The sequence below is a fragment of the Hakea prostrata genome, chromosome 11, assembly GCF_041222555.1.
Source record: "Hakea prostrata isolate BN-2017 chromosome 11, UWA_Hpros_2, whole genome shotgun sequence".
Classification (NCBI taxonomy): domain Eukaryota; kingdom Viridiplantae; phylum Streptophyta; class Magnoliopsida; order Proteales; family Proteaceae; genus Hakea; species Hakea prostrata.
Genome location: NC_142610.1, coordinates 3236437 through 3253577, shown reverse-complemented (window position 1 = coordinate 3253577; position 17141 = coordinate 3236437). Strand labels below are relative to the sequence as shown.

At 38.1% G+C, this 17141-nt stretch overlaps 1 protein-coding gene across 3 annotated transcripts; it reads right to left on the bottom strand.

Moving 5' to 3' along the window:
- Nucleotides 1-1113: 1113 nt before the first annotated feature.
- LOC148999597 (uncharacterized) lies at nucleotides 1114-15041 on the bottom strand (the record flags this gene model as incomplete). Of its 3 annotated transcripts, XM_089141086.1 has the most annotated exon segments (8): nucleotides 1114-1365; nucleotides 10599-10666; nucleotides 10901-11186; nucleotides 12183-12526; nucleotides 12879-13149; nucleotides 14180-14229; nucleotides 14354-14540; nucleotides 14621-15041. In XM_089141086.1, coding segments are annotated over 7 exon segments (1437 nt in total), but the record flags the coding sequence as incomplete, so codon positions are not given.
- Nucleotides 15042-17141: the final 2100 nt, after the last annotated feature.

Sequence of the window (17141 nt, the reverse complement as noted above, 5' to 3'; positions counted from 1 at the left end):
ACTTTACCATCTCCATTTTTAATACATCTAACATGGTCAAGATCTCTACTCTTCCTATCCCTCATCTTAGCTATCTTATAAATAGATTTTTCCCCTTCCTTTGTGCCCAATTTATTATACAACTCTTCATATTTCCTTTCCCTTGCTTTTCCTACAATTTTCTTAGCTTCATTTCTATCCAACCTATACCTATGAAGATCCTCAACATCTTTAGTTCTTTTTATACCCCCCCCCCCCCCCCCCCCCTATAAAAAATTTTTTTTCTTCCCCCAACAACCCCACACCCCCCTCCCACAAACAAACCCCCCTCCCCCTCCCAATCAAATTAGACCCCCATAAAAAAATCTTTTTCTTTTTACTACTTCTATAAGGTGGGGCAACTAGACTCGAACAAAATTTGACTGGAATTCTTTTGAAAAGGTCTCATCTCATGTCATGTAGTCCTGGTTGAGGTAGCCAAGCCCATGAGCACACGAGGGGAAGGAGTAAATGGAAGGCTAAGAAGAGTTCATAGGAAGCTATGATGATGACGATGATGAAAATGATGACAATAGATGATCCTATCATGAATCTGATGAAATACCAACGAAGGAAGAGATATGGATTTTCGACAGGCTAGACAAAGAACAAAGCCACTAATCACGAGGATCAGGAGAGATTAGCAGTAGGTGATATGGAGGAGTTTGTACCTTGCCTAGTCCGGCCAGGAGACAAAAAAGTATGAAGGCAGTCGGCCTCCACCACTTCCAATTGACCACTATGATTTGACCCAGCACTGCACCAGGGATTTGGTTTCTAAAGGAAACAACCAGCCTAAGTGTAGAAATCTGAAGGGAATTGTGAAGGAATCTATATCTAACTGGATGTAATACAGTACCATCACAAAACACCAAGGCCCCTTGATTTAGTTCCTTCATATAATACTATTCCGATGGGGGAGAAGATAGATCATGTTGATTTTACCAAGTTATACTTGGGCAGAAACCCATTGACCATGAGTTCCAATCCTTGGGATGCATGACATATGTTGAAGCTCTTGATTTGGGTATTTTGAAGTACTCTATCTCAGTTGTATAATGATAATAGATACTGATACGACCTAATCAAACATACCCTATCTAAAGCCGAAATCCCTGGAAGTTTTCTTCCTCTAAGAAATTCCCATATAATGGCAGCACTTGCAACAATATGAAAAACTGAGGGAGATCTTGCAGTCTCCATCACTGCCTTAGATGCGGCACTCCCAACAACAGTAACGTCACAACCATTTTGAATTAATTTTTCAAGCATCATCACCAACTTAGATGTTCCATACGTATTCTCTGCTGTGGACTTGAATTTCAGTGGTCCAATCCACAATATTTTCTGCAATTCAACAAATACAAAGATTACATCAGGTTAATAATGAAATTTATAAAACTATGCCAACTGCTAAGAGATGATTTGTGAAAGAAGCAAACAGGAAAAGGTCAGTTGAAGATGTAGTACAAGAACAAATTTACAGAATTGTAATCAAATTCTTAGTCTAAGCCTGTGAGCTCATATCAAATCATGCAATATTGTTGTAAGTCAAAGAAGGGTAGTTTTCTCTTGTTAGGAATTTTACTATTTTTAGTCCCACATCAGGTATTCTTGTATTCTTCACTTTATTTTATTATTATAAATAAAGGCCTGCAGTGTCACAACGACACAAGTCAAGATCCATTCACCATTCCAACATGATATCAGAGCCATGTTTAACCTAAAGAACCAACCTTCCATCGCAAGTTACAGAAAAGAAGAAGAGTCACCATCGTAGGTTACAGAATAGCTTCCGCCACCTTCTTCTAAACCTATAGCTCCATTCCTACTACCTTCAACATTCCCACAGACCACCAAAGCACCCCTAAATACCATCACTCCCTTCTGAATTGTGCCATTTGGAAGCACCGACTCCTAGTCCTAAAGAAGTAGTTCCACTTGGTGAGTATGTCTCTGACCTAGATCTACCTATTGCTTTGAGAAAACAGCCATGTACATGCACTAAACATCCTATCTCTAATCAGGTTTCATATCAGTCCCTATCCCCAGAATTTCAAAGCTTTATTTCCTCTTTGTATTCCACCTATACTCCTGACTCCTGGAAGGAGGCAATGTCTCACTCAAACTGGAAGAATGTTAGGGATGAGAGAATGCAAACACGAGAAAAAACAAAACGTGGGAGTTGGTGTCTTTGCTTGCAAGGAAAAAGACTATTGGGTGCAAGTGGGTGTTTGAAATAAAGCATAAAGCAAATGGAAGCATTGAGAGGTATAAGGCAAGACTGGTAGCCAAAGGCTTCACTCAGACTTATTATTGGATTTGTGATGAAAATTATTTTATCTTTTGGGTTCTAATTTGAACTTGGTAGTGGTAAACATGGGTTAGGTGTTTGGTATCATTAAAAGGGTCTTGGGAGAGGTAAATGGGGTGAGAAAAAGAGAGTTTCTAGTGATGTCCAAGAGGGGTTCAGAGCAAAAAGGAGAATTGCGCTTTTGGGTCTTCTTGTGGTTTACAAGAAAAGGGTTCTCTCTCTTAAGTTTTCTTCTCCAGTGTTACTCCATTGAAGCTTAAACTTGGATTGAAGGGTTCTCTTTAAGATCTTGAAGGTGGAAGGATGTTTTCAAGGAAGTTTGAGAGGTGGTGTGACCGGTTTGAGGTAACATTGTATTAATCTTAAATCTTGTACTATTTTAAAAATTAAAATAGTGGATTCCATCCCCGTGGATGTAGTTAATCAACTTAATCTTGAACATTTCGGGTTACTAAACCACATAAAAATATTGTGTTGTTTTCTTTTATCTTTCATTATTGTGGTGATTTGTTGTTATTTGCTTTGTGATTGTCTTCAATTTATTTACATAAGATCCTTGGATTATTTTGTTCATTTAGGTAATTTGTTAAATTACTGGGATCCTTGGATTTGGTCTCGTCTTCTACAATTGGCATCAGAGCATATCTATTTTGGAGACAATGAGTGCTCATACATTTAGGGTGGAGCCATTTGATGGAAATACAAATGTTGATTTATGGAAAATGAAAATGAAATATTTTTTAATTCAAAATAGTTGTCACAAAACATTGTTGGGAAAAGATAGGAAACCGGAGGGAATAAAAGATGATGATTGGGATGAGATGGATCTCAAGGTCATGTCTACTATTCGATTGAGCTTGTCCAATAAGGTTTTGTTTAATATTGCACATGAAAAAATCACGGTAGATTTGTGGTCAAAGTTGGAAAGCATCTACTAAACAAAGTCTCTCACAAATAGAATTTTCTTGATGAGAAAATTATTTTCTTTAAGAATGAATGATGGTTCAAATATTTCAAATCATTTGAATGAGTTCATCAACATACTTTGTCAATTAGAAAATGTTGAAGAAAAGATGAAGGATGAAGACAAGACGGTAATTTTACTTTGCACTCTATCGGAATCTTATGATCATTTGGTAACGACTCTAAGCTATAGAAAAGGAGATTCTCATAACTTTGATTTAGTTTGTAGTACATTACTTGTCAAGGAACTCCGAAAAAAGGCTTCTTTAGGAAGTTTTATGGAGATAGGATCCGAATCTAATATGAAAAGGGGGTAAAGCAAGGAGCGCCATAATTCTTCTAAGGGTTCCTCAAGAAGTAAGTGAAAACATTGTTCTAAATCTAAGGGGCATGATGGCAAGTGATTGTTAGTTTTGTGGATAAAGAGAACATCTTTAAAAGAATTGTCCCAAAAGAAAGAAAAAAAAAGAAAAATAGATAAATAAATAAATAAGTTATAACCCAAAAAATAAGAAAGGCAAAGAAATTATTGATGACAATTCTAAGGAAGCAAATCAAGTTGTGGCTATCACATCTAGTGTTCTTGAGGATGAAGTGTTGATGGTGAGTTGTAATTCAAAATTTCACCAAAATTGTGTTTTTGATAACAAATCTTGGTTTAGCACATATAACCATGTAAAGGAGGATTGGGGAAGATGGGGAATAACTCAACTAATGAAACACTTGGCATTGGATCGGTACGCTTGAAGATGTTTGATGCTATTGTTCACACACTTGAAAATGTTAAACATGTTCTAGAAATGACAAAAGGTTTCCGAGGGACATGGAGTCCTCAAAGTTTCAAGAGGTGCTCGAGTTATCTTAAAAGGAGTTTTGGTTGGTCTCTTATACAAGTTGTTGGGTAATTCCATGATTGATGATGTTGCAAATGTGTCGGTTGACAAAGGAAATGTTCCTCTTAGGTTATGGCATAGAAGACTTGGGCACAAGAGTGAGAAATAAATGAAAATTTTGATGGAAAAGAAATTTATCCCAAATTTGAATTTTTCGGAGAAATAATTTTGTGAGCATTGTGTCTATAGGAAGCATTATAGAATGGCTTTCAAAGCGGGTATGCACAAAAGTAAAAGGATTGTTGATTACATTCGCTCGGATGTTTGGGGTCCATCACCGGATGTATCTTATGATGGTGCTTAATACTTTGTTACTTTCATTGATGATTTTTTACGGAAAGTATGGGTGACAATCCTCAAGTCAAAAAATGATGTGTTAGTGGCATTCAAGAACTTCAAGGTTGAGGTGGAGAAAACAACCGATACAAGCATCAAAGTCTTAAGGACGGATAATGCAATGGAATATGCAAAAAATGAATTTGGTAATTTTTGCAAGGACGTTGGAATTGTATGGCATCATATGGTTGTGCGTACTCCACAACAAAATGGAGTAGCAAAGCGTATAAATAGGACATTGATGGTGAGGGATCCGACTATGCTAAGCAATGCAAACTTGGATAAAGAATTGTGGGCCGAAGTAGTGTTGATGGCACGCTATCTTGTGAATAGGTCTCCTGCAATGACTTTGAGTAAAAAGACTCCAAATGAGGTATGGTACGGAACTCTTTGTGATTATTCGAATTTTTGGATGTGATGCATATGCTTTGATTCTAAGTTGTCAAATGAGCAAGCTTGATCCAAAATCCAAGAAAGGCATTTTTGTAGGATATGGCAAAAATGTGAAGAGGTATCGGTTATGGGATCCAAGTACCCATAAGATTATTATAAGTAGTGATGTGCATTTTGATGACTCCTCTATGTTGATTAAGGGGGTGAAAAAGAAAGTTGATGAAGAAAAATTAATTGTTGAAGATACCCAAGAATTTCACATGCAACCTACAAGATCTTCAAATGAGGGCGCTTATGATGAAGATGTTATAGATCTTGATAATCAAGGTATACAAGGAGAAATTCAGAAGAAACACCAGTTGATGTTGAAGAAGTTGTGGTACCTATCGGAGAAAGACCTACAAGACAAATTCGTTTTCAATAAAGGTACAAGGATTAAGTTGATCCAAATACTCTTAGAGCTTTGGTGGCATTAAATGAAGAACCTAATACATTCCTTGACGTTATCAATGGGGATGATGCAAAGTATTGGAAGGATGCAATGAAAGAAGAATTTCAAGCACTTCAAAAGAACAAGACATGGGATTTAGTAGAATTATCAAAGGGAAGAAAAGTCATTGGTTGTAAATGGATATATAAACTCAAAAGAGGGGTGGATGGCAAGGTGGAGCGGTATAGGGCAACACTTGTCGCCCAAGACTTTGCACAAAAGGAAGGTATAGTTTTCTTTGAAGTATTTGCCCCAGTTGTAAAGTTGGTGACTATTAGGTTGGTGCTTAGACTTGTTGCTATAGATGATTTGAAGCTTGAACAAATGGATGTGAAAACGACGTTTTTACATGGTGATCTTCTTGAAGAGGTGCAGATGAGGCAATCGGAAGGATTTGTTGAGAAAGGCAAAGGGAAGCTCGTTTACAAGTTGAAGAAGTCCTTATATAGACTTAAACAAGCTTCAAGACAATGGTATAAATTTTTTTTGACTCATTCATTTAAGTCTTTGTTATAAAAGAAGTGAATCTGACCATCGTTTATATATTAAGTTCTTCGATGATGGTTCATATGTGATTTTAGTTTTAGTATGGATGATACGCTCTTGGTGTCTAAGGACAACGCTAAAATTAAAGAGCTCAAAGGATGTTTAAGCAAGAAGTTTGAAATGAAGGATCTTGGTCAAACGAAACAAATTCTTAGAGTTCAGATTCAAAGAGATGGAAGGAATGGGACATTTTCACTATCACAAAAGTCCTTTGTGAAAAAAAATTCTTGAGAAGTTTGGCAAGTGTAAGAAAAAGGAGGTTTCAACTCCATTGAGATCACATTTCAAATTATCTTCCAATGATAACCTAAAGACAGAAGAAGAAAAAAATAAGATGTCAAGATGTCCTTATGCAAGTCTAGTTAGGAGCTTAATGTTCTCAATGGTGTGCACTAGGTTAGATATTGTTCATGCGGTTGGTGTGTTGAGTAGGTTCATGGCAAATCCAGAAAAAGAGGCATTGGGAGGCGGCAAAATGGATGCTTCGGTATTTGAGAGGTACACGTGACTACTCCATCACATTTAGCAAAGGAGGAGGGCAAATTCAAGGCTTTGTGGATGCTAATTATTGTGATGATCGTGATAAGGAGCAATCTACAATAGAGTATATGTTCAAGTATGCCAATGGTCCAATAAGTTGGATGTCTAAGCTTCAAGCGACAATGGCATTGTCAACTACTGAAGCGGAATACATGGAGGCAACAGAAGCTTATAAGGAAGCGGTGTGGTATCAAGGATTGATGGATGAGATTGGCATTGAATCAAAACGTTTGCATTTGTTTTGTTATAATATGAGTGCAATTTACTTGGCTAAGAATCCGATACATCACAAGAGGACAAAGCATATATTGGCACAATATCATTACATTCGAGAATTCATTGAAGATAGGAGGATCTGATTGTTAAAAGTAAGAACCAATGAGAATGTGGCGGATATGCTTACCAAGGTTGTCCAAGGAGATAAGTTGAATTGGTGTCTATCTTCTCTTGGTTTCAAGAAACACGATTGACAAGTCAGTGATTTCCATCAAGGTGGAGATTGTTGAGTTTGTGATAAAAATCACTTTTATCTTTTGGGTTTTAATTTGAACTTGGAGGGTCCCACTAAGTGGTAAACATGGGTTAGGTGTTTGGTATCATTAAGAGGGTCTTGGGAGAGGTATATGGGGTGAGAAAAAGAAAGTTTCGGTGATGTCCAAGAGGGGTTTAGAGCAAAAAGGGGAATTGAGCTTTTGGGTCTTCTTGTTATTGTGGTTTACAAGAAAAGGGTTCTCTCTCTTAAGTTTTCTTCTCCAATGTTGCTCCATTGAAGCTTAAGCTTGGATTGAAGGGTTTTCTTTAAGAGCTTGAAGGTGGAAGGATGTTTTCAAGGAAGTTTGAGAGGTGGTGTGACCGGTTTGAGGTAACATTGTATTATTCTTAAACCTTGTACTATTTTCCTCATGGATGTAGCTAAGCTAGAACACTTCAGGTTAGTGAACCACGTAAAAATCTTGTGTATTGTTCTTTTATCTTTCAGTCTTGTGGTAGTTTGTTGTTATTTGCTTTGTGATTGTCTTCCACTTATTTGCACAAGATCCTTGGATTATTTTGTTCATTTGGGTGATTTGTAAATTACCGGAATCCTTGGATTTGGTCTTGTCTTCTACACTTATGGTCTTGACTACCAAGAGACATTTGCTTCAATTACTAAGATGACTATAGTTCGGACCATTCTCTCTGTGCTGTGAACCAAGGGTGGAATCTTCAACACTTGGATGTCAAGAATACTTTCCTACATGGAGAGCTCTTAAAAGAAGCATATATGGATATGCCACATAGATATTTTGGTCCTCAAACACATAGCAAATTGAGGAGAGCATTGTATGGACAAAAGCAATCCCCTAGGGCTTGGTTTGGGAGATTTCATAAGGCTATGGTCTCCTATGGAGAGCAATCCAGACCATACCCTATTTGTTAAACGGGATGGTTTTCATATTACAGTTCTTCTAGTATATATGGATGAAATAGTCATCACATGAAGTAGTGAGGAAGAAATCTCAGCCTTGAAGGCATTCTTGGGGACAAAGATTGAGATAAAAGACATGGGCAAGCTTAGGTACTTTCTTGGATTGGAACTGGCATATTCATCTAATGATGTTTCTCTATCTCAAAGAAAGTACGCATTGGACCTACTAGAAGAGACTGAGATGCTAGGGTGTAGCCCTGTTGAGACCCCAGTAGAACCAAATCAACATTTGAAGTCAAAGGAAGGAGAACTTGTTGATAAGACCAGCTATCAAAAACCGGTTGGGAAGCTAATTTATCTGTCACGTACCAGACTCGATATCTCATTCGCAATTAGCCTTGTTAGTCAATGCGTGCATAATCCTTACTCTTCACATCTAGGTGCAGTATACCATATCTTGAGGTACTTAAAGGCCTCTCCTGGAAAGGGCATCTTGATTTCTTTTTATGGACATCTTAGAGTGGAAGCATATACAAATGCAGATTGGGCAGGATGTTCTAATGATAGAAGATTTACAACTGGCTACTGCGTTTATGTAGGGGGTAACCTTGTGTCATAGAGGAGAAAGGAACAAGCAGTAGTTGTTTGATCCAGTGTTGAAGCCGAGCTTAGGTCTCTAGCTCAAAGCATTTGTGAAGCATTATGGTTAAAGGGCCTTCTCTAGGATCTTAGACCTATGAGGTTGTTTTCTGACAACAAATCAGTTGTAAGCAAGGTTCGAATGATCATTCCATGTCGCTGTATCAGTGGCTGACACAACCACCGACACGGCAACATATCGCGACATATCGGTCGAAATCAAACCATAGGTCGTTGTTATTTCCATTGATTCTTTCAGGTAGCTCCTTCACTCCAACAGTCTTCGCCGCCGCTGCTGCCGTGAGGGAAATTTGGGTGGCGTTGATGAGGTCAAGGATTGCCGTGCGCTCACTGATCCTCCATGGCTTCCTTCATGAGCTATTGTCGTCTTTCGTCGGCGTTGTTGTAGCAGAACAGAAGTAAGGGTTGAGGAAGGGAGGGGGCGAGTAATAGAAGGTGTGGAATCGTCAAGGAACGGTTGGTGTAATCTCTGTAACATGGTTTTGGAAGCTGCAAGGTTCCATTGATACTGGGCTGAGAACGGCAACAAGATTTTCCACAACAAGATACTTTTCTGGGTCAGGGTTTTTCTTCTTTGCCTCATCAGCAACATCAAACTTATGTAGGTTATGAGTTGCTGCGCTTGAGGGTCGAGAAGCAACTTATTGAGGCTCGAGAGAATGAGGTTCTGCGTCTTCGTGCTGGAACTTATACGGCTTCTGGAGTAAATCCTATCTCTATCCGTGACGAAAGGTATACTATGGTACACCGGAAGCGAAAGAGGCGACAAAAACAGGGTGAAGAGGATAAACATCCAATTCCGATTCCATCCCCACCGAATGGGTGAGGAGTGCAGATTGCAGAACAATCAAGGTCCGCCATCGGCTATGCATCTGATCACCGAGTTTTATCAAAAAATCGATCGTGTCGCTGGGGGGAATCGTGTCGCCGTGTGTCGGCGATATATCACCGACACACTATACCTTGGTTGTAAGTATAGCACATAACACAGTTCAGCATGACAGGACCAAAAATGTAGAAATTTACAAGCATTTTATCAAGGAGAAGGTTGAGTCTGGGCTGATTCAGATTTCATTTGTCAAATCTGATAATCAACGAGTTGAAATCTTCACCAAGAGCTTGAGTGTCAAGTTATTCAGTAGCATTCTTACCAGGTTGGGCTTGCTAGACATCTATGCAACAACTTGAGGGGTGTGTTGTAAGTCAAAGAAGGGTAGCTTTCTCTTGTTAGGAGTTTTACTATTTTTAGTCCCACATCAGGTATTTGTGTATTCTTCACTTTATTCTATTATTATAAATAAAGGCCTGCAGTGTCACAATGACACAAGTAAAGATTCATTCACCATTCCAACATGGTATCAGAGATTCAGAGCCATGTTTGACCTAAAGCACCAACCTTCCATCGCAAGTTACAGAAAAGAAGAAGACTCACCATCGTAGGTTACAGAATAGCTCATGTGATTGATTTTCATCAGCTTCCATAAACTTCCATGAAAAAAAGTTTAATCAGGAGTAAATTTCATCTGAAGTTAACATCATGGTCATCCATAGGGGTCCCCTAAAGCCTATATAGTGGATTTCTAATTCTTGTCTAGCTCATTCAGTCTGGTAGTACAACCATCTTGGCCCCTTTGTTGCTTCTCTTTTGTCTTCTCACACAGAGATATTCATAAGTGAATGCCCCTGGATATACATCTACAAGTGCACATGTATGCAGGTTATGTGGACACCCATGAAGCATGTAGAATGTTCTCTTATCAAAGTTCCTGTCCAGTCAACCCAGAAACTCTACATGTAGTTACATCCAGGAAAATCATCACCCAACCACAAACTATGATCATTTAACATGTAGTGAAAATATAATGGGGGCATGACAAAACCAGACACATTAATTGCAGTTCTCAATGTTAAAATAGATATCAAGCTATCAACCCCTCTTCCAAATACTGAACATGTAGCACAGCAACATCACATTAAGGAAAACAGTGCACTATTTTTGGCATTCTATGCAGCCATATTTTTCCCCCCTAATCTTACCTTGGCCTTTGAAAGCAAAGAGAAAATCTCAACCAAAGAAGCTGGTCCAAGATCAAAAGGTCTCCAACCTGAAGTCCAAATCAAAAACAGCCCAAATGTAGAATTTTAACACAGATGAACTAAACTTCACTTATCAACTCAAATGTGTGCATCAACATAACACAAGTTAGATCTGAAGATCTGATGAAGATTACATGATAAGCTTTACAGCATTAATGGTCAATATTTCGTGAAAAACCTTATTTCTCAAACTAAAGGAAATTTGACAAAGGTTTCTCACATAGAATGGAATTGAAGCTCACCATCCACGATGCCATTCATAGGAAATACTTCCAACTGATTTGGAAAATGATCATTTACACACCAGAAGTCCTTGGGGCATACAACTGGTACTTTTCTACGATTGGCAATCTGTATTATCTTCAAAGAAGCATCGGCTGCAGAGGGGTTTACCAAATCCAAAGGAATAGTTACGCCTGAAGCATGCATTATTTGAAATGCCATCATACCAACAAACAGCAGTCCATCGCATTTAGAAGCTAAGAAATGCAAGGAAGATGCTTTATCAATGAGATGATCCCCTCCAATCTGCACTAGGTTAAGAAACATCATTTGTTAAGAGCAGATAGCGGTATGAATATTGCAAAAGGATTATATTGGTATAGCCTGTGCATACAACAAAAGGAAGCAAGAACTCCACTTCCCTTGTAGTAGGGATTGGACCTTTTTCCGCTGCGGCGGGGGGGGGGGGAGAATATTTTAGAAGACGAGTTTTTAGCTGCTAAAGGAGAAACATGATTTCTTTCAAAATAGGTTATCAAATGGAGGAGAGAGGGGAAACAAATACCAACTCCCCTCTATCCCTGAATAAAATTCTGTAGATATGCATTGAGCTTTTTCAAATAAAAAATTAATTGGATGAGCCTAATAAAAACCCATTACTGAAATGTTGTAACCGATGCTGCACATAAGAATGCAACCAAATGATCTGCATGATTTTTAAGCCATGAGTTCTCAGGCTATGGATCATTACTGAATGATACACAGGAACGCCATAACATCAAAGTCAGTCTAGTATAAACCACATTCTTAAAGAAATGGCAGCATCAATACACAACACTTAAAAGAAGATTCAGAAAATCCCCAAAATATCATTCCTATTCGTCCAGAGAGAGAGACAGAGAGACAGATGTAATAAAACCAACATGGGCTAAACTGCTCTTATCATCAAATACAACCCAAATTATACACTGAAAATCTGACTTTTTGTATGCAAGAGCAAACCCAGTGCAAGATGCTCCCACCAATACAGTGGACTGTGGGAATGGTTAGATATATGCGGCCTAAACCCACTTTCGCGAGAGGCTCTCTAGATTCAAAACACAAGCTCAGGTCACAAGGGAGACTTTCCATGCACAAGCTAAATTCCATCCCTCCGTCCCCCCCCCCCAACCCCTTCCACGAAAATAAAAGAGGTTTTACTAAATGGAGCTTCTAACCCTTTGCTTTTTGGGGGTGGGGTGGTCCTCGCTGTAGGAAGGTAACCAAAGAAAGAAAAAAATTGAAACAGGGTGAAGCACATACAATTGCATAATATGGGTACTTCTTAGTATTTGTGGCCTCTCTTAGTTGAGACAGGTCTTCCTCAAAGTGGAAGCCAGCAACAGAAGCATAGCAGAAGCGAGTAACACCAACATTTGATGCAAGACTTTTATGAGATTGGGAGAATGCATCATTTACAAAAATATCAATTCCCGATGCTAGATTTTCAGCAAAAACTGAACAATTGGAAGGTTCCCCTCCAAATCTTGTAAGATTCTCAAGAAGAATGGCATCTGCTTCCTCAAATGCTTTCGCCTTAGATTGCATGTAGCCAGAAACCGAATTTACTGGTGTCACTTTGAGTTGAAGAACTGATGACAGAAAGTCTGAAATATAAAGCACATCAATAAATTAGCAGACAAATGTGATTGCAATTTTCATGAACAAGTCAGAAAGATCCCTTGTCCTTTGATGTTCCTTAATTAATTTTTTCCCTTTTTACTTTTCCAATTGATACAACAAATGTAGCAACTATAGTGCACATGATACAACATAAGACTCCTCACCAAGATAACTAGCTGCCCTACAGGTTAGACAGTCAGTGTAAATGCAAGCCAAAATAAGTAAGTACCATTTTTAAATCCACTAAATTTCATTGGTCAAGTTAATTATCCAAACAATATTTAATAGAGAAAAACAGTCAGCAGAAAGAATGATCTAAAGTTAGCATTTACAAACCTGCAACAGACTCTTCTGAGATATGAATTGGGGTGCTCAGATCACCCCAGTTACTGACTAGAACTAGTTTGGCACCTGCATTATATAAATATTTGATGGTAAAAACAGCTCGGTTAACTAATGGACTCTCTAGGTACAGTGCTTTCTGAAGTAGAATGTTAGAATCAAATCGGACCATAACAACTTTCCCAGAAAGCTCCTCCTTAGGATATTCTGAAAGGGTTTGTATTGGTGGAATGGCATCAAGTTCTCTTCCATCAGTGATTTTGGCCTGAATATAGAAAAACCAAAGCAAAACAAACAATAAGGATAAAACCACACAACATATAAAGGTGAAAAAGAAGAGAAAAAATAAGAGACAGAGAGAGAGAGAGAGAGAGAACTAGCTGAAATTTGAAATAATCAAGTTGGTATCAATAGCCATAGCAGATAACCCATAAATGTTACCAGAACTAGGTTGTATTGAATATTACCATCATAATGCAAGGAGAGTAAGCAATTCTGCTAATATTAAGGATCAACTAGAAGAAACCTCCCATGGTTGTCTGCTCTATGAATTGTTCAATAGTATCATAGTTTCCATATAAGGTATCAGGATTCGTCTGAGTTTCTTTAACTGCTAGCATCTGTCTGAATCATAAGATTTATACCTGTTATTTTATAATCTCTTTGATGGTGTTACATTCCAACTACCAAATCAGACTCCATCTTTTCAGGACTTGAAATACACAAATTAGTTGGAGGGAATCCCATTGGTCTTGGGAATTAGACTGTGTAATACTCCACGACGATTGATGCCCGGTTATCAAGTCAAAGTCATTTCATCTTCTTCTTTTTGTTCTTCATTCCATTTTCTTTTTCTTTCTTTTTTCCATTTCATCTTTTTCTTCATTCCATTTTTTTTTCTTCATTCCATTGGAGTGTGGATTAAAAATCCAGCCGGAAAGCTGAAAAAACTCATTGAACTTGTATCACATTGACAAAAGCTTCTCAAAGGATGTATGCAGTGCATGAGGCTTCCACAACTATGGGATCTGGGGAAGATCTTAAGGTATGCAGCCTTTACCCATTCTTTCACAAAGAGGCTATTTCGAAGACTTGAAACCTGTGACCACTTGGTCTTGGTAACAGTGAAGCGACGTTTACATTGATGAAAACTTATCAATTCATCAAAACATTGATTCTATTACACTACACAAACTGTTGTATAGGACAGAAGCACAGCATACAAAACCCAAGACAGCTAAAGGCTCTAAGTTCTCTAACTAAAATCCTTGGTAGGAATCAGTTCACTATAGTACCTTAGAGATGACCAAGCATTTCCCTTCAGAAAATTTTATCCCACAACTTCCTGCTAGGCAGAAAAGTGCACAACTATGTTAGTGGTAAGTGGTAACGGGATTATTGATAATTAATAGAACTTTAGACTGACACATTGCAAGAATACTGCAATAGCTATAGTAAAGAATGAGAACCTTGAAAATATGATTGAAGACCTCGACAACCTAAAAATTCATTGTTATTTCGATGAGACAAAATTGCTCTTTCCTGAAGAAACAGCAAAGATTTCTTGGACTGGCCACATGAGCTTGAATTGTGAAGGATGGAAGTAACCTGAAGTAGATTCAAAATTTGACTCATTTGGTTTTCTCAATTCTCCTTCTACATAAAAGGGTTCAATAAGCACTGTCAGAAACCATTAGATAAATCATAGGAAGGAAAGAATAGTAGAAAATACGTACGCACACAAATCCAACCCAAGTAGATTGCATTGCTCGACATACACAGTAACCAGATGGCGAAAAACTAAGACCATTCAGCGACTATTCTTAGAGTAGAAGAATTTTTTTTTTCACCCATTCAGATAGATAGGACCAGCAAATGGAAGCTCGCATCCAATAATGGCTAGATCTCACCGTCAAAAATTATAATGCTCGTCTCTCGAAGAAAACAATAAACTGCAACTGTTTCCTTTTAGAATCCACGATCATACGTTATTCATATGCTTCGATAACAAGCGGGTGAAAAGCAGCTCTGGCAATCTCTTTCAACTAATAAAGTTGGGTTTAAACTTCAAACCGACCGAGACAAGTAGAGATAAGAGTAAGAACGACACAACTTCAAACTCCGGACTTGCAGAGACTTCGATACACTTCGCTTTTTTATTTGGGGGCAAACATGACGGAAAAAAATATTTATTTCACAGTTTCTAATGTTTTCCTTTTTCGGGAACTCAGTTTCCAGTCTAGTTTAGGTGCTTGGCAGTTTTCCAAAATTCAACCAAAGGCCTTCTCGGTTTTAACTTTTAGCTGTGTTTGTTTGCAAAGATGGTAAAATGGGCTGAGGAAAAAAATATGTAGGCTCCATGTATAGAAAGGAAAGGAAATGATAAAAAAAAAAGATTTTGTAGAAAAGTATTAATTGGTGGGTCTCACTTTTTACTTTTCACATTTTTCCATAAGACTGCGTTTGTTTGCTGTAATAAACGTAGGATGGGTAAAAAGGGATGGAAAAATTCTTGAAAAAAATGTAGATTTCTTACTTTTCCGTTAAATCCCAAAATGATAGATTGTTTGGTTGTTTGGGGTAGGAAAGTGAAAACTTGTCTAGTAATGTGGCAACTCAATTTTCCCACTCCAAGCCATTTTAAAACCCCACATATTTAATGGGACTTTATGGAAAAGTTGGAAAAAATAAAAAGTGGGACCCACCACTTTCACTTTTTCACAAAACCCTTTCATTTCCTTTTCTTCTCCCTAACCCCACTATTCATGGGACCCACATGTTTTTTTTTCCATCCCACATTTGCAAACAAACACAGCCTAAAAATTTAGATTGTTTGGTTACTTGGGGTGGAAAAATTAGAGACAAGTTTCTTTAAATGTGTGGTGAGGTGGCAACCCAACTTTCCCACCCCAAGCTTTTTCAAAATCCCACAAAATGTATGGGACTTTGTGGAAAAATGTAAAAAAGTAAAATGTGGGACCCACAATCAACATTTTTGTACAAAATCCATTCCTTTCCTTTCCTTCTCCCTCACCCCACTACACGTAGCGCTCACATGTTTTTTTTCCACCCCACCTTTGCAAGCAAACTCAGCCTAAAGTTCCACATATTTGTGGGTTTTGAAAAGGCTTGAGGTGGGAAAGTTGATTTGCAACATCACATTTCCCACCCAAAGGAACCAAATAAACTACATTATTAGGATTTAAATGAAAATTTTGCTTTTTCAAGAAATTTTCCACCCCTTTTTTCCAATCCCATCTATTTCAACAAACAAATGCAGTCTTATAAGGTCTTGCTATGATCGGTTTGACTAAATGAACTAACTCGATCCAAAACCAATCAAACCAACCTCCTTAGAGTTGCTTAAGCCAAGGTTGAACCTAGGGAACCTAAATAGTGAAGTCAGAGATGCATTTGACTGCCCAGACTAGAGATGAGCATACATGTAGGTGGCAGAAGAATGTGGGGAACCCCAAACAAATAAGGCATCGATCACATCTAATGTATGTGAGAAAGAAGGATTAAAGTCCATATTAGTGGCAGCTTAACCACTACACCTGAAGTCTTCACCATCAAGCAACAGAGTCCCGATAGAAAACTCGTAATAGTTTTGATCGGACGGCCTAGAGAGAAACTTGGGCGAACCCAATTGGGGCATCTAAAGATCAAGAATGATCAAATTGTCTTATATAAACCCAGAGAGAGGAAGTGTTGAAAGCTCAACCACTGTACGAGGATATTAAAATAGAAGAAACTCTCCCAAATGGGTAGTAAGATCAAACTTTGGTAGCCTTCTTTCAAATAGCACACCCGGATGCCTAACATCTTTCTTTAAGTAAGGTACGTTTAATCACTTGTCTTTCCCTTTAGACTTTGAGATCCATTTGGGGCTAGTGTTGAGTTCGTTCACTGACTTGATCATTGGAGGCAACCTGATGACCTCACAAGTTGGGCTGCTCTCACTTTCTCTATTTGATTCCAAGTTGATTGCAAATCAAGCTAGTTCAACACCTAAATCAAATTTTGGATGCCAGAAATCTTTACATAAGGGGATTAATATTCAAATCAGAGATTAAAAAAATGAAACAATAAACAGACATAGGGTTTTAACGTGGTCTGATCTTCAGTGTGAAGTCTACGTCCACGGTAAAATCCTCATTCAACATGCTTCTGAGGAGAGCTTTCATTATCTTTAAATATAGATGATGATGCACATGATGTGGTATTTTATAAGGTATTTTATAAGGAATGAAGTTC